A 17,344-nucleotide genomic window follows, 5' to 3' on the forward strand; every position below is an offset into this window, starting at 1 on the left:
AGGAGGGTGCCCTGGGGAAGTGCTCTGGGGAGCCCCGCCCCTTCTCCCTGGGGAGCTCCGCCCCTTCTCCCTGGGGAGCTCCAGCTGGCTCCCCTGGGGCCCTGCCCAGCCCAGACGGCTCCCTGTGGCCGCGGTGCCTGGGTGGCAGGCGGAGGAGCCCGCGAGAAGCTGGCCCCTGGGTCTGAGCGCACGAGCGAGCCGGCCTGGCCCTCTCCCGGGGCGAGCGCCCGCCAGCTCGGGCTCGGCCGCTGTGCTGCACGCCAGGGACTCTAGCCCACGATCCCCAAACTTGCCAACAAACAGCTCACTTGGCCTCCACAGGCAGAGAGGCTGAGGAGGCCGGACTCACGGCACCGGCCGGGGGAGGGGGAAGCCTGGATATCCTTGGCCTTGACCAGAGCCCGGGGAGGCCCATGTCAAGCAGGGACGCCCTGAGCCAATGCCCACAGCTCCGGGCCCATGCCCCAGAGCTTCCTCCGGCCACTGCCAGGGCGAGCGGGCCCCCGGGGCGGGCGGCAGCTGTGACTCCCCGGGGCCCCCACTCACCACGCCCCACCACAGGGCATCGGCGTAGCTGCCGAATTCGATGCGGCCGGACTCGTTCACAGCATCCTTCTCCGCCAGGTACACGAAGTAGGAGGAGAAGATGAGGCCCAGAAATCCAATGTACAGGGTGGTGATCAGCTCCTGCGGGCGGTCGGAGAGGGCGTGTGGGCGGGAAGGCCCCAGCTCTGGGACCCTCCTGCCACACTGACCAGCCCCTGACTGCTGCCCAGAGACAGCACGGAGCGACCCAAGCACGGGGAGTGTGGTGAGTGTGAATGTGTGTGATGTGAGTGTGTGTGTGAGTGTGAATGTGTGTGTGATGTGAGTGTGTGAGTTTGTGTGTGACTGTGTGATGTGTGTGTGTGAGACTGTGTGTGAGTGTGATGTGAGTGTGTGTGTGAGTGTGATGTGAGTGTGTGTGTGAGTGTGATGTGAGTGTGTGTGTGAGACTATGGGTGTGTGTGAATGTGTGTGTGAGTGTGTATGAGACTGTGTGATGTGAGTGTGTGTGTGTGTGAGTGTGAGTGTGTGTGTGTGTGAGTGTGAGTGTAGGGTGTGCCGGAGCAAGTGCTTCCGAGGGCACTGGGGAGGCCCTGGCTCCCGCTCAGAGCGGGGGTCACAGGCCCCAGGCCGGGGCCCCCACTCACCTGCCGGTGTATGAACACCACGGAGCCCAGGAGCCGCCAGGTCCCTCCCTGACGGTCCACGTGCAGCATCCGGAGAATCTGCAGGAAGCGAATCCCCCTGAGGACAGAGCAGAGCGGCTCCTGAGGGCCGGCCTGGGCCCCGCAGCTCCCAGCAGAGCTGGCTCCCGGCCGGCCCCGGGAAGTTCGGGGCGATGAGGGTCCCGGGAGCCTGCTGGCCAAGGCGGGGGCAGGGGCGGGCGCTCGGGGGCTGCCCACGCTCTCCTGGCGCAGATTCGAGGGAATCAGCCTGAACCTCGGGCAGAGATCTGGGAGGTCCCACAGGAGTGGGGGCCCAGGCCTCGTGGCATCTCCCTCCCAGAAGTCCCTTTGGGTTTGCCCCCCCTCTCATTGGAAACAATCTCCAAATGGTGACCAAAAGCCCAGCCCTCGGGGAGGGGCCCGAATAGGGACTTTGGGGGGGAACGGAGGTCAAGGACCCACCTTCTGTGGGGGGAAAGCAGGGGGATCCCCAGGGCTGAGAGTGCTTCATGGCCTGGGGCCCCAGAGCAGGAGCAGGGCGGCCTGGGGGATCCCCGGGGAGGGATGGGGCAGGGGGTGCTCCACAGCCTGGGGAGGAGCTGCACAAGCAGGGGCAACTGGGCCCAGTGCTCTGGGAGCCAGGGCAGGCTCTCCTGCTGGGGTCTCAAGGAGCCCCGTCTCCTGGTTTCAGGGCTCTAACACTTGACTCTCCTGCCCACCAGGCCACACATGGTGCCCCCAACCCTGATTGGCCGGGGGAGCTCCAGGCCCCCCACAAAAAGCCTTTTCAGTCATCACAGCCCCTCCCCAAAGAGCCTCACACCCATTCAGTTGGCAGGAAGGCTCTGCCCCATCCCAATGCAAGCTCTCTTGGATAGCCAGCTGGGTATACAGCAAGCTTTTAATAAATGCCTGCTGGCTGGCAGCCTGAGCACACCCCCCTTTCTGGGTGCCTCCTGTCCCTCTCTAGGTCCTCCATAAAACAAAGGCATTGGGGCTCAATCTCTCAGCACCCGGGCTCCCTTCAGAACCTGGGCCAATGTCTGGAAAGGGGGATGGGGGCCAGGAAGGGTTCCATCCTCAGAGGCAGCTGGGGGGGGGGGAACTGGAAGGGGGAGTGAGGGCGGCTTACCTGATGGCCGAAGTGGCAAAGACCTGCCCCTTAGAGCCCACGCAGAGGACGATCATGGAGGCCACCACCACAATGAGGTCTGGGGAAGGGGAGGCAGGGAGGCTGAAAGCTTGGCCCGGTCACGCCATGGCCCCGAAAGGCACCCTCAGTCACCCCAGCCTCCATGTGCACACAGCCCTGATGGCCACGGCCCAGGCCTGCCCCAAGCACCCTCTTTGGGGAGGCCCCTGGAACATGAGGAGTTTGAGGCAGGAAGGACTCGGGGATCCAACTTCTGCTCAGTGGAGAGCCCCGTGCTAGGCACCAAGGGGGAGGCCGGGCCAAGGAAGACTCGGGCTCCTCCTCCAGGGGCCTCCTCATGAGCAGGAAAAGCCACAAGGGCCCTTCGGACAAGCCCTGGACTCGGGGTCACCAGGCCTGCCGTCCACTTCCAGGTCTCCGGCTTGGGGGGGCTTCAGCCGTGAGCCCTCTCCTGCCTTTTCGAGGAGAAGCCTGGGCCTGAAGAAGCCCTTGTTTCTCCAGCCACAGGCCCGGGCTGTGGTTCTGGGCCTGGCGTGGGGACGGCCCCAACAATGAGCCCAGGAAGCCAGAGTTCGAACCTCAGCTCTGGGACCTTGGGTGTTTGGAGCCCGGGCCCAGGCCCTTCCCCTCCCCGGGAAAGGGATGAGGCTCAGGGGCTGCCGAGGTCCCTTGGGAGGCCGACTCTGGCCCCGCCCGCCGCTGGTGGAGCTCACTGCCCACGGCCGGCTCTCTCCCCAAACCAGGTTTGCTTTGGCCCATAATCCCCGAGTTACTTTATTCCCAAGGCCCGGGAAGGTAGGAGCCGCTCCAGTTCCCGAAAGCCACTGGGGAGCGCCTGGGAACCGCTTGCCGCCACACAGACCCCAGCAGCCTCCCTTCTGCCCCAAGCTGGGGGCCAGGGGCAACCGCTGGACTCCCTTGAGAGCCCGGGCGCTGGTGGGGAGCGGGGCCCAGAGACAGAACCTGAGGCTGGCCTGTGGACCGGGGCCCTCAGTCTGAAGGGGGCCCCAGGTGTCAGGTGAGGAGCCAGGGCCCGGGACTTCCCTCAGACAGGGGAGGACAAGGAAGGACAAGGCACAGCTGCTCTGCCTGGGCCTCGGCTTCCCTCCTGCCTGAGCCAGCCTTGTGATTCCTGGCAGCTTTGCCATTCTGCAGCCTCTGGCCCGAGCCGAGCTCGTCTTGTGGGGCGGCCCTCCCCCGGGACGCCGGGCTCTCCAAGGCCCCAGCAGGAAGGCCGGCCACTCACCAATGATGGAGATGGGCTTCCTCGCGAAGCGCAGCCGGCCCCAGATGCCCACGTACTTGCTGCGGCAGCCCGCTGACCACAGGCGAACCACGTACTCCGTCCCAAAGAATACCACGAGCACGATTTCCTGCAGAGGACAGGGGAGTGTCTGAGCCCGCGGGGCACGCCGGCCCGGCGCCTAGGGAGGCTCTGCCCATGGGCCGACACAGGACCAGTGCCCCCGGGGAGGAGGGCAATGGGGCAGCCTTCAGTGAGAGCCGGCTATGTGCCGGGAGCAGGGTCCCTGCCCTTAGAGAGCTTTGCTTTAATGGATGGGGAGAGCAGCTAGAGGCCGGAGGCCGGGGAGGGGGGAACATTTGGGGCTTATTTGGGGCATCCCATGGGGGCTGAGACATGGAGCAAGTAACCATCCTGCCCTGCCCAGGACAGCCGTGGCCATGATTGCTGCCCGGGGATTGCTGCCCGGGGAGCACCTGGAGCCCTGGCCCATTGCGGGGGCAGAGCCATCGGGGGGTCCCCAGCCTCCATGCCCGCTCCTGCCCAGGTCTCCTGATTCCCAAGTGAGGGCGCCAGCTTGGGGCAAAGCTTCCCGGAGTGCCCAAGAGGGAAGGGAACGCCAATGGCGGGAATGGCCCGATCTGCTCGGCTGCTCGCTAGGCCCGGCTGAACCCCCAAACTCAAGGACTTTCTAAGCTCCCCGGGCCCAGAGCTGAGGAGCCGAGGTCCGGACCCCTATGAGACGACACGGCCCTGGAGGGGAGGCCGCACCAGCAACGGCCCCGTGGAGGCCGAGCGCAGGGGGAAAGGCCTGGGAGCCGGGCAGGCACGGGGAGCTGGGGGCCACCAGGGCCCGTCCCCAACCTACAGAGAGCCCCCTCTGCCAGGCTGGCATTGAGAGGGGGAAGGGCCATCTTTCTTCTGCCAGTTTCCACGGCCATGCAAGGACAGACCTCGGGTCCAAGGGCTCCCAAAGATGGGGAGGAGGGGCACCCACCCCCTTGATGGGGCTGTCTCAGAGGGCTTTGGGAGGAAGCGGCCACAGGCTCAGACTGGAGGGAGAGGCCCAAAAGCCCACTGGAGGCCCGTTTGTCACTCCTGACTGAACAAAGGCTCATTGACCTGAAGGAGACTCAGGGGGCCTGTGGGTAAAGGTGCGGGGGTGTCTGCCCCAGGGGGTCCCAGAATGAGGCCTGTGGCTGAGGCAGCGAGAAATCCTGTACAGTGTGTGTGTGTTTGTGATGTGTGTGTTTTAGTGAGTGTGTGAGTGTGTTAGTGTGTATGAGAGTGAGTGTGTGTGTTAGTGTGTATGAGAGTGAGTGTGTGTGTTAGTGTGTATGAGAGAGTGAGTGTGTGTGTTAGTGTGTGTGTGAGTGTGTGTGTTAGTGTGTGTATGAGAGTATGTGTGAGTGTGTAAGTGTGAATGTTTGTATGTGGGTGTGTGAGTGTGTAAAGAAGCTTGTTCCAGACCAGATCCCAACAAGTAGCCCAGTCCGCACAGGGAAGCGGGCCACGTGTCTGTCCTGCTGCCAGCAAAGGTTGGGGGGCTCAGGGTGGCCCCCGGCAGGGCCCTGGGGAGCCCCTTGTCAGCCTCCATTCTAGGCAACGCTGACTCCTTTGCCTGCACGAGTCACAGCAGCTTCCATTTTGTAGTCGGGCTGAGCGAGGCAGAGGCCCCCAGCGGTAACTGTCTGTGGTGGCAGGAGTTGAGCCGGGCGCTCCCTAATTCCCAGGCGAGCACCCTGCCCCCCCCCCCCCCAGGAACACCACTAGTCTCATTCCCCTGAGTCCCGGCTTCCACCCACCAGGCCGCTGTCCCTCCCCCCTCTGCCCAAGTCCCTGGCACGGCTGTCCTCCCCCTGGGGCGGAGGGAGTCCTCCCTGCTCCAGCCTCTTTCCCTCTTGTTTTCCAGAATGCCGGGCCCGAGGGGAAAGGCGGCTTGCTTTCTTTTCTTTGTACCTCAGTGCCCTGCTCAGACCTGGCACATGGCACGGGATGCCCACTGGGCACCATGGCAGGCCTGCATGGCAGTGGGAGAAGGCTGGAGGGCCTCACACTCCATCCTCAATTTCCCAAACTCTGGGCTCCTGCCATCACTGGGCACCAGCACCCTTGCCCTGGCATCTCATACCCTGGCATTTCTGGGCACCAGTGCCTGTCCCTGGCATCTCCTACCCTGGCATTTCTGGGCACTAGCTCCCTGCCCTCCTTCCCCCCGGGGCCCGAGCGCAGCGGTGCCCCAGCCCGCGGGGGCTGCTCTTGGAGAGCTCGGGAAATTTCCGGGTTTCCTTTGTCTGTGGCTTGCAAGCTGGAGGAGTGTGGGGGTTCGGGGCGGGGCGTTCTGCACCCCAGCCTGGCTTTCTGGGCAGGGCGGCGAGGGCGGCGAGAACACCCCGGGCCCGAGCTCTCCTCTTCCCCGATACCCGCTTCCACTTTGCCCGCAGTGGCTGGGGGGGAGGGCGTTTCTGGCCGGGGGCCACGAGCTCGCCACAAAGCCCCCTCAGTGGGCCCCGGAATCCCGGCCCTCCCAGTGGCCTGATCCGCGCGGGCCAACGAGCCCCGTCCCCGCCCCCGCCGGTGCGCCGGAGCGCTGGCGCTGGCCCAGGGCGGCCGTTTCCGCGGGCGAGCCTTCCTGAGCGCACAGCCCTCGTTAAGCCGCCTCACAAAGCCGCCTGTTTTCCCGGCCGCGGGTTTCCAGGGCCTCGTCTCCAACACAAACAAAGGCACAAGAGGCGGCTGTTCGAGCGCAGACGCCGCGGGCTTGGCCCCGGGCCTTCCGCGCACGCCCCATCACCTCAGCCGGGCCGGCCCTCCAGGTGCAGGACAAGCACCCCATTCATCGCCCGCCGCCCCCCTCCCCGCCAGAAAAAAAGGCCGGCTCCTAGTGCGGCCCGACTTAGGAGGGAGGCTTTCGGGGGTCTTTGAGAAGGGGAAGAGGGGGCGGTGGGGGGCCCCGGTTGAGACGGGCGCCTGCTTCCGCCCACTGCCAGCTCCTTCCCTGCCTCAGTTTCCTCCCCTGTACAAATACTGGCTTAGACCAGAGTCCCTCAGTGTTCCTACCGGCTCGGGCACAAAGCGATCGGTTCAACCGTGCCATGGAAGAGCCGGTCGGGCCCGGGGGCCAGCCGGGGCTGCCCGCTCGTGGCTCCTCCACCAAATCGCCGGGTCCTAAATCCCGGCCCTCTCGCCCAGCGAGCTCGGAGGGGCTGCCAGGAGGGCCGGACCAAGGCGCCCCCTCCTCGGCCGGGCAAAGCTCTTGGGGACAGAGCCGGAGACCCCGCCCTCCGAGGCCCTCGGCTCTCCCTCCTCCAAGGAGCTAGGGCCGGAACCCCCATGCCCCCATGGAGGAGCATCCCTTCTGACGAAGCTGTCTGCCTTTCCCTCTCCCGAGCCGGGGCCGGACTCCCCACAGCTCGCCGGGCCGAGAGCAGCTTCCCGGGGCCTTGGGATCTCGGGGTGCGCCAGCTCAGCACGTGACCCCTGAGAAAACGGAGCCCCAGCTGGGGAGTAATGGGGCTGCAGGGAGGGCGCTGCCCGAGGCTGGGGATAGTCAAGGTCTCCATCAGCCTTCATGGGGAGGATGCATTTGGGGCGAGTGGGTCGGACATCTAGATAGGATGCCCCAACGGTCGGGGAGCAAGAGAGACTAGAGGGACTGGGCTGGAGAAAGAGATCAGGACCTCCGGGAGCCACCAGACCGAGGCTGGCCAAACAAGAGCTTGTCCCCCCCATCACCTCCCCCAGCGCCTCCTCTGTGCCCCGGGGAGCAGCCCCACAGGCCAGTAGAGAGACAGAAAGGAACCAGACTCAGGGGGGCTCCTCTGAAAGTGTGGGTCAGGGCTAAGAGAACTCCTGGACTGTGATCTCATTGACTCTCCAATGATACAGATAGCCATCCCTCTGAGCCTGCCCTTCCCAGGGGGCCCTTGTCCATGTCCTCCCCGAAATTGATGCGAGAGCCCTGCCCTCATCCTCACCATGTGGCAGCCCGCTCCCCTCCCACCAGAGTCCTCCAGATGCCCTGTGCCCCCCCATTCTCCAAGGGCTCTCATTAGTCTAGCTACCAATCTAGCTGCCCCCTTCAGTGTTGTATGCTTTGCAGCCTGGACAAGAAGCCCAGGGTGGGCAGGGAAGCCAGAGTGGGCAGAGATGCCCGGGGTGGGCAGAGAAACCAGAACATCCAGGGAATCCTGGAGCGGGCAGGGAAGCTGGGATGGGCAGGGAAACCAGAATGGGCAGGGAAGCCAGAGGTGAGCAGGGAATCCAGGGTGGGCAGGGAAGCTGGGGTGGGCAGGGAATGCAGAGTGGGCAGGGAAGCCAGAGGCAGGCAGGGAAGCTGGGATAGGAAGGGAATCCAGAATGGGCAGGGAAGCCCAGGGCAGGCAGAGAAACCAGAGGCAGGCAGGGAAGCTGAGATGGGCAGGGAATCCAGAATGGGCAGGGAAGCCATGGTAGACAGGGAAGCCGGGGTGGGCAGGGAAGCCAGAGTGGGCAGAGAAGCCAGAGTGGGCAGAGAAACCCGGGGCGGGCAGAGAAATCAGAGGCAGGCAGGGCAGCTGGGGCGGGCAGGGAATCTAGAGTGGGCAGGGAAGCCAGGGTGGGCAGGGAAGCCAGAGTGGGCAGGGAAGCCAGGGACGGACAGAGAAACCAGAGGCAGGCAGGGAAGCTGAGATGGGCAGGGAATCCAGAATGGGCAGGGAAGCCATGGTGGACAGGGAAGCCGGGGTGGGCAGGGAAGCCAGAGGTGGGCAGAGAAGCCAGAGTGGGCAAAGAAACCCGGGGCAGGCAGAGAAACCAGAGGCAGGCAGGGCAGCTGGGGAGGGCAGGGAATCCAGAGTGGGCAGGGAAGCCAGGGGCGGACAGAGAAGTCGGGGCAGACAGGAAAGCCAGAGGTGGGCAGGGAAGCCAGAGTGATCAGGGAAGCCAGGGGTGGGCAGAGAAGCCCGGGGCAGGCAGAGAAACCAGAGCAACCAGGGAAGCTGGGATGGGCAGGGAATCTAGAGTGGGCAGGGAAGCCAGGGTGGGCAGGGAAGCCAGAGTGGGCAGAGAAGCCTAGGGCAGGCAGGGAATCCAGAGTGGGCAGGGAAGCCAGGGTGGGCAGGGAAGCCCAGGGCAGGCAGGGAATCCAGAGTGGGCAGGGAAGCCAGGGTGGGCAGGGAAGCTGGGGCAGGCAGAGAATCCAGAGTGGGCAGGGAAGCCAGGGTGGGCAGAGAAGCCCGGGGCAGGCAGGGAAGCCAGGGTGGGCAGGGAAGCCAGGCCCTTCCACAACCGGCTCATTTCCTGTTGTTCAAAGGTGCCAGTCAGGAAAGACACCTCCGTGGATGGCCAGCTGATGTGGCAGTGGTCAAAGCCTGCCTAATTGCTTGAAGGCCCCAGGCATGATCTGGACAGAGCCCTCTGGAAGAAAGCTACGGCCACCCTGACTATCCACACAGGGGATCCCAAGTGGATGAAGACTTCATTGCTTAGAAAAGTGTGGCAGACTTTGGCTAGATCTGGGCAGGGCAGTCCAGGTGGGTGAGCCGGTTATGATACTGCGATTTGGGGGAGACTACAAAGCCTTTCTTCCAGTGATGGGGGAGAGCTCACAGATGATCTCTCCCCCACCCCAGAAAGGGAAGTAAAGACTTGTTCACCATCGCCCAGCCTTGTAGTGCTTTCCTCCAGTGCTCTAAGCTGTCCTGTCCCTAGGTCTCCAAAGCAATCTGGGCTCTGGTTGGTTCTCCCGCTTCTGGCCCTCACTTCGAGGGGCTCCCTGTGTTTGGGGAGGCGAGGTCCCCGTGGGAGCAGAGGGGGACAAAACCGAAACGCCCGGGATGGTGAAGAGGAGAGAGGCAGGAGTGTGGCCAGGCTGGGTGAGCTGGAGCCCTGGGGGCATCACGGCTGGCCCGGGGCTGCTGACCGCGATCTCTTGCTCCCCTTGGCTGGGGAGAGCCCCTGGTGGACCCTTCTTCCCTGCCTGGGGGAGAGCCACCAACCCACAAGAAAAGTGGTTGTCTCCACAGGTCTGGACGCCTGGCTCTTTGTGACCCAGAGATGAGCCCCCAACTTCCCCCGGCCAGGAGTCCAAGGGTCCAGGGGTTGGGGAGCCCAGGGCCCAGAATCTGGCTCTGCTCACCACCAAGGGCGAGGCCCTGAGGCTGCCCAGCCTGATCCCGGCCCGGGCCCCCAACTTGAGCCCCTCTCCCCCAGCCGGACTGGCTGCCAGGGAAATGAGCTATGGAAAAGGGGGGTCTGTCTGCCCGTGCACGCAAATAGCAGCCAGGCAGTCATCTCTGCACACGAATGTTTGCAGGCCCGACCGCAGAGCGCTTCCTGAGGCAGCCGCCCAGCGCGCCAACGGCCCAGCAGAAGGCCGCTTTCATACATCAAAGGCTCTGCGGCTGCACTACCTGGCCCGGAGAGAGGAAAAAAGCCCTCTGGCGTCCAGGCGGGCTCCGGGAACAGCCCCCCCCCCCCCCAACCGGGCCAGACACACACGGACTGAAATAACACGACAGTGAACACTTCACAGGAGCTGGGCGGCCCAGGCAGGGCCTGGAACTTTCCAGCATTCCTCACCACCCACCCCCACCCCCCGCCCCAGCCCACATGCCAATGTGCACACACACAGTCCCCCCTCCCTGGCCCCTTCCTGAATGTTGAAGGGGCTCTGTGAAGCAGCCACTGCCACCCCCCCATATCTGGACCCTTCCTGAATGGCAAGAGGGGGGCACCGTGAAGTAGCCCTTGTCCCCCCAAGGCTCTCTCCTAGAAGGGATGGTGAATTATCCAGGATTTCAGTCACTGAACTCCCTTCTCAGCCTCCATCCTCACCCTCAGCCTCCAGAAACAGAGAGACAGAGGAAGAAGGGAGAAGGGAAGGAGGGAGGGAGAGAGAAAGAAACAGTGACACACAGAGACAAAGACAGAAAGGAGAAGGGAAGGAGGGAGAAAGGGAGAGAAAAAGAAACTGATACACAGAAATAGAGACAGACAAAGAAGAGAAAGAGAGAAAAAAAGGGAGAAGAGAAGAAGGGAGAAAGAAACAGTGACACAGAAAAAAAGAGAAACAGAGAGAAAGACAGACAAAGAAAGAAGGGAGAAGGGAAGAAGGGAGGGAGAGAGAAAGAAACAGTGACAGAGACAGAGACAGAAAGGAGAAGGGAAGGAGGGAGAAAGGGAGAGAAAAAAGAAACTGACACAGAAAGAGAAATAGAGACAGACAAAGAAGAGAAAGAGAGAGAGAAAAAGGGAGAAGAGAAGAAGGGAGAAAGAAACAATGACACAGAAAAAAAGACAGAAACAGAGTGAGACAAAGAAGGGAGAAGGGAAGGAGGGAGGGAGAGAAAAAGAAACTGACACAGAGAAATACAGAGAGACAGACAGAAGAGAAAGAGAGAAAAAAGGGAGAAGAGGAGGGAAGAAGGGAGAACGAAACAGTGACACAGAACAAAAGACAAACAGAAAGACAAGAGACAAAGAAAGAAGGGAGAAGAGAAGAAGGGAGAGAGAGAGAAAGAAACAGTGACACGCAGAGACAGAGACAGAAAGGAGAAGGGAAGGAGGGAGAAAGGGAGAGAAAAACATACACAGAAACAGAGACAGACAAAGAAGAGAAAGAGAGAGAGAAAAAAGGGAGAAGAGAAGACGGGAGGAAGGGAGAAAGAAATAGTGACACAGAAAAAAAAGAGAGAAAGCCAGAGAGACAAAGAAAGAAGGGAGAAGGGAAGAAGGGAGAAAGAAACAGTGACACAGAAAAAAAGACAGAGAGACAAAGAAGGGAGAAGGGAAGGAGGGAGGGAGAGAAAAAGAAACTGACACAGAAACACAGAGAGACAGACAGAAGAGAAAGAGAGAAAAAAAGGAGAAGAGAAGGAGGGAGAAAGAAACAGTGACACAGAAAAAGAGACAGAGAAGAGAGAGAAGGGAAGGAGGGAGGGAGAGAGAAATATACAGTGACAGAAAAAAAAAAGAGAAAGGCACACAGAGAGAAGAGAGACAGACAGAAAGAAGGGAAAAGGGAAAGAGGGAGGAAGGGAGAAAGAAAGAATCAGTGACAGAGAAGAGAGAGAGACAAAGAAGGGAGACGAGAAGGAGGGAGGGGGGGAGGGAGAAAAACAGTGACAGAAACAGAGACAGGAGAGAGAGACAGAAGAGAGAGGCAGAAAGGAGAAGGGAAGGAGGGAGGAAGAGAGAGAGAAAGAAACAATGACACAGAGAGAGAAAAAGAGAGAAATAGAGAGACAGAGAAAGAAGGGAGAAGGGAGAAGGGAAGGGGGAAGAAGGGAGAGAGAAAGAAACAGTAACAGAGAGAAAAAGAGGGACAGAGAAACAGAGCGAGAAGAGCCAGACACAGAGACAGAGGAGGGGGGGAGGGAAAGGAAGTGGAGGAGGATGACAAGGGTCACTCTTCAGATCTCTGGGGTCTAGCTTGTGGATATAAGTGGGAGGCCCAAGCTCTGTGGGTGGAGGCAGGCCCGTGGTTGGGACAGCGCAGGAACACCTGGGAGCCAACGGGGCCTAGCAGAGCCATGGCAGGGCTGCTGGGGAGGCTCTGTCCTGCCCGGGCTTGGGGCTCCAGTCATTTCATTTCCTAACAGAACCAGACCTGGCCCCAACGGGGGCTGGAGGCCAATTGTGACTCAGCTAAAAGGAAGGTGTGGGTAGAAAGAGCACTCGGTGGCTTTGGGGTCAGCAGATCTGGGTTCAAGTCCTACCCTACTTGACTCACTACCTCTGTGACTCTATTCCTCATTCCAAATCTCCATTTCTCTGTGTAGACTGAGGCAGGTGGGCCCAATGGCCAGGCAGGGTCCTTTCTACCTCAGTGCCCCATAAGACCCTGCATTCTGCTGGGCTGCAGAGCACCGGAAAACAAGAGAGAAGAAGCAGCCTGTCCTGCCCTCAAGGGGTTTATGTTCTGTGGGCTGGAGCCATCCTACAGTGTGTGAGAGTGAGCTCCCCGTCACTGCAGGGGAGCTGCAGAAGCTAGATGGAAGCTGCCATTATAAGCTACAAAGCGGGGAGTGACTGCGGGGTTCTGGGGCCCACTGCCCTCACTCCATGACCAAGGAGGTCAGCGGCTCCTCCTCTGGAGTGGGATGGGAGGGCCTGCAAGGCCCCAGGTCATCCCTAGCACCACTTCCCGCACTCGATAAAGTCCAAGGTGTGCTGGCAGTGGACTCCAGCCCTTCCCTGGCACTACTAGCTGGGTGAGCCCAGGAAGATGGCTTCTGCTTCCTCTTCTCTAAAGTGCCAACCGAGCACCCGGGGGCATGGGCAGCCCGGGGGGAGGGAGGGAGCACACTGCGCCCACAGACACGCCCCATCATCCTCTCAAATTGGGTCATTTGCCCGAGGCCCGATCTTTCCACCAAGAGGAGCCCAGCCACTCTGGGGGCCACTGGCCTAGGAGGGAAGAGAAGGATCTCTGCTCTTCCAAGGAAAGGGGAAGGAGAAGATCCATGGAAGAGCTCACACCCCATTACAAGAGGAAGAAGAGGGCAGGGAAGGGAAAGGCCAGTGGCCAGGACAACAGAGGATTCCCTCTCCCCCCATCCCTCTTCCACTTGGCTCCCCAGCACTCCCCAGGACTTTGGGGCAACCGGGGATGGCAAGGACAGGGAGGGGGCAGGTCCTGCCCAAGTGTGCCCCTCCACAGCAGTGTAGAGAAGGGCCGGGACTTTCAGGGAACCCAGCCGGCCTCTGGCCGCTCCTCCGTGGGAGGATGGCCGCCCTGAACCGCTGGAGAGCTGGCCGGGCTCCGTGACAGGGATGAAGTCATTTTGGAGCTCGCCTCCCCCACCCCCGATCTCCTGATCCAGGAGGAGGGAGGAGGCCCCCCGCTCAAGGAGAGGCTTGACAAGCTGCAGCCCCCGTCCACCCACGGCTCGGAAATGTTAATCCCACCGGCACCGAGCCCCCACAATATGTGTGAGATAAAGCAGCATCTGTCTGGGCCCCAGCTCCCCTGGACCAAACAAATGCCAAACTATTGATTTCTCCCATGCTCGGAAAGTGGAAGCGCTGATTAGGGCAAACAAGGCGCCTTTGTTCTCCACAGGCAGGCCAGCGGCCAGGAGCCTTGACAACATCCCGCCACTCTCCAGACGCCCCCCGTCAGGGGTGCCCGCCCCTCACCTGTACCAGGAGATCCAGCTGGGGCAGCTGAGACACTGAGACCCACGCCGGGGCTCCAGGCACCCAACTCTGGGCGGGGGCTTCATGGAGCTAAATTGTTCTATGAAACTTCTTGAGAGAGCGAGGCCCCAGCGGGACGGGGCTGCCCAGCATGGCCCCTGACACGTGGCAAAGAACTCTGGGCACTGAGTGTGTACCAAGCACTTTCTGTGTGACACACAGGCCCCAGCACATGGCACAGACTCTGGGCACTGAGTGTGTACCAAGCACTTTCTGTGTGACACACAGGCCCCAGCACATGGCACAGACTCTGGGCACTGAGTGTGTACCAAGCACTTTCTGTGTGACACACGGGCCCCAGCACATGGCACAGACTCTGGGCACTGAGTGTGTACCAAGCACTTTCTGTGTGACACACGGGCCCCAGCACATGGCACAGACTCTGGGCACTGAGTGTGTACCAAGCACTTTCTGTGTGACACACGGGCCCCAGCACATGGCACAGACTCTGGGCACTGAGTGTGTACCAAGCACTTTGTGTGTGACACACGGGCCCCAGCACATGGCACAGACTCTGGGCACTGAGTGTGTACCAAGCACTTTGTGTGTGACACACGGGCCCCAGCACATGGCACAGACTCTGGGCACTGAGTGTGTACCAAGCACTTTGTGTGTGACACACGGGCCCCAGCACATGGCACAGACTCTGGGCACTGAGTGTGTACCAAGCACTTTGTGTGACATCTGGGCCCCAGCGGGATGGGGCTGCCCAGTATGACCCCAGCACATGGCACAGGGACTCTGGGCATTAAGTGTGTACTAAGCACTTTCTGCGGGACAAACAGGCCTTAGCATAATGGCGACTCTGGGCACTGAGCATGTACTAAGCACTTTCTGCGGGACACACAGGCACCCAAAGAAAGGCCAGAGCTTCCCAGAGGAGGGGACATGCCGCTTGCCCACTGTTATGGGGAGCAGAAATCAGCTCTGTGGAAGGGTGTGCTTCTCAACCACGAGAAGGGGTGGCAAATGGGGCCGTGGCCAAGGTCCGAGGACCCCCCTTTCTCCAGAGGGCTCGGAGCAGAGGTGGGGGATACTCTGGGGGAGATCTCCACCCAAGCACCAGATGGCCTTGAGCTCTCCAGGGTCCTTCCCTTCCAGCCCTCAGATCCTAGGAGGAGCTCAGCTTCCTAGAAAAACTCTCAACACCATTAGAGATTTATGTTCCCACTTTGTAAACCTCAAGGTGCTGGGTAAATACAGCGAGCGCGTTATTATTATTATTGTTATTAGAGCCAGGCATTCATTCACTCAGGAGGAATGTGTGACATTTGGAAAGGGCCCAGGTGAGCCGAGAAAAACAAACAAGCCTCCCAAGGTGGAGAATAACACCTTTCAATGGGAACTGGGGGGCTTTTCATTGGGGCCAGAGAAGAGAAAGCCGTGGAGGAGCCCAGAGCAATGTGGGCTGCTGGGGGGTGCCTTCTGTGGGGGTGCTGGAGGCTCCCAGCCCCGAGACCCAAGGGCTCAGAGACTTTCGGGTTGGGAAGGGTAGAAGGGGAGCCACATACTGGGGCCATCTCTGAAGAGAAGGAGAGGAGAGAAAGGGAAGGATAGATGGAGAGAGAACAGAGGAGAGAGGGGGACAGAAATAGATATAGCTGGAGAGGGAAAAGGAGGGGAGAGGAGAAACAGAGAGAGGGAGAGATAAACACAGAGACAGAGAAAAGTAAAGAAGGGAATAAAAAGAAAGAAAAAAGAGGAGGAAGGAAGAAGGGAAAAGAGAGAAAAGTGGACATGAGAGAGACAAAGAGAGAAAGAGAGAGACAGTGACAAAGAGAGAGACAGAGAGAAATAAAGAGGGGAATAGAGAGGAAAAACTAGGAGAAAGGAAGAAGGGGAAAGAGAAAGAAAGTAAAGAAGGGAATAGAAAGAAAAAATAGGAGAAACGGGAAAGAGAGAGAAAGGAGGACATAAGGCAGAAAGAGAGAGGTAGAGAGAGACAAATAAAGAGGGGAATAGAGAGAAAAAAAGGAAAGAAGAGAAAAGAGAAAAACAAGGAGAAAAAACAAGGACAGAAAAGAATAGAGAGGAAAAAAGAGAATGGAAGAAGGGGAAAGAGAAAGGCAGACATAAGAAAAAGACACAGAGAAGTAAAGAGGGGAATACAGAGAAAAAAGAGGAGAAAGGGAGAAGGGGAAAGAGAGAGAAAGGAGGATATAAGACAGAGAGAGGAGAGTAGAGGGGACAAGGGGAAGAAGTAAAGAGGGAATCGTGAGAAAAAAAGAAGAGAGGAGAGAGAAGTAAAGAGGGGAAAAAAGGAGAAAGAAAATAAAAGAAAGGAGAAGAGGAGACAGAGGGAGGGAGAGTGAGCAGGGAGAAGTAAAGAGGGGAATAGAGAGAAAAAAGAGAAGAAAGGGAGAAGGGGAAGGAGAGAAAGGAGGATATAAGACAGAGAGAGAAAGAGAGGAGAGAGAAGAGGAGAGGAGAGGGGGAGAAGGGGAAGAAATAAAGAGGGGAATAGAGAGGAAAAAAGGAGAAAAAATAAAAGAGAAAGCAGAAGAGGAGATGGAGGGAGGGAGAGTGAACAGAGAGAAGTAAAGAGGGGGATAGAGAGAAAAAAGAGAAGAAAGGGAGAAGGGGAAGGAGAGAAAGGAGGATATAAGACAGAGAGAGAAAGAGAGGAGAGAGAAGAGGAGAGGAGAGGGGGAGAAGGGGAAGAAATAAAGAGGGGAATAGAGAGGAAAAAAGGAGAAAAAATAAAAGAGAAAGCAGAAGAGGAGATGGAGGGAGGGAGAGTGAGCAGGGAGAAGTAAAGAGGGGGATAGAGAGAAAAAAGAGAAGAAAGGGTCAACAGGAAAGAGGGGGCTAGAGAGAGGAGGAGGAGGGAGAGAAAAAATAGGAGAATAAATTGAGAGAGAAAAGGAAGACAAAGGGGAGAAGGGACAGAGGCAGGTGGGGTGAAGAGGAAAAGGGGGGAAAGAGGGAGAGGGAGCTAATGGTGCAAAGGAGCTTTTCCATGGACACTTGAGGGATGCCCTCACATGCTCAGAAGTGCCAGCTTAGCGGGTGGGGGGCAGAAAGTTTTGCCTAGAATCGGGAAACCTGGGTTCAAGCCTCCCTTGGGCTCCCGGGTGGGGGAAGCATTTCCCACCCAGAGAAATGGCGCAAGGGCAGGGAACCTGGGGCTGCTGGTGCAGGCCAGAGCTGCCAGCTTTGCCCAGGTTCAGGGCTGGACGTTGCTGCGAGATCCTCGAAGACGGGTTCTTTGCCAGCCCGTGGGCGGAGGAGGCTGGGCACTGCCCAAGCCACCCTGCCTCTCTGAGTGGGTGGTGTCGGAGAGAGACTCCCCATAAGCACTTTTCAGACCAAGCTTTCCTTCAACATCCTGGGCAGAGGGAGCCCTGGGATGGTCCCTGCGAGCTTGGCTGGCGGAATCCGGGCACGGTGTGGCAGAGCAGCCCTGTCCCTCTCCCGGGCCCAGAGAGAGGAAGCACCGTGGGGCCACAGCCAGCACTTCCCCCTGCCCCGCGCCCAGGCTGGGCCCATCGGCCTCTCAGGCTGTGGTGGCCAATAGTCATGGGACCGAGGAGCCGGCAGTCGGCTCAGCAGGAA

General features: G+C 59.9%; 1 protein-coding gene across 1 annotated transcript in view; it reads right to left on the reverse strand.

Moving 5' to 3' along the window:
* Positions 1–17,344, reverse strand: part of KCNQ1 (potassium voltage-gated channel subfamily Q member 1) — a 214,734-nt gene that overhangs the window by 136,370 nt on the left and 61,020 nt on the right. The window contains exons 3-6 of the mRNA XM_074272375.1: positions 3,611–3,737; positions 2,344–2,422; positions 1,194–1,290; positions 547–687 (exon numbers count right to left, since the gene is read on the reverse strand). Of these exons, the coding sequence (XP_074128476.1) occupies positions 547–687; positions 1,194–1,290; positions 2,344–2,422; positions 3,611–3,737 (444 nt within the window). The remainder of the gene's footprint in view (positions 1–546; positions 688–1,193; positions 1,291–2,343; positions 2,423–3,610; positions 3,738–17,344) is intronic.

The sequence above is a fragment of the Sminthopsis crassicaudata genome, chromosome 6 (assembly GCF_048593235.1).
Source record: "Sminthopsis crassicaudata isolate SCR6 chromosome 6, ASM4859323v1, whole genome shotgun sequence".
Lineage (NCBI taxonomy): Eukaryota > Metazoa > Chordata > Mammalia > Dasyuromorphia > Dasyuridae > Sminthopsis > Sminthopsis crassicaudata.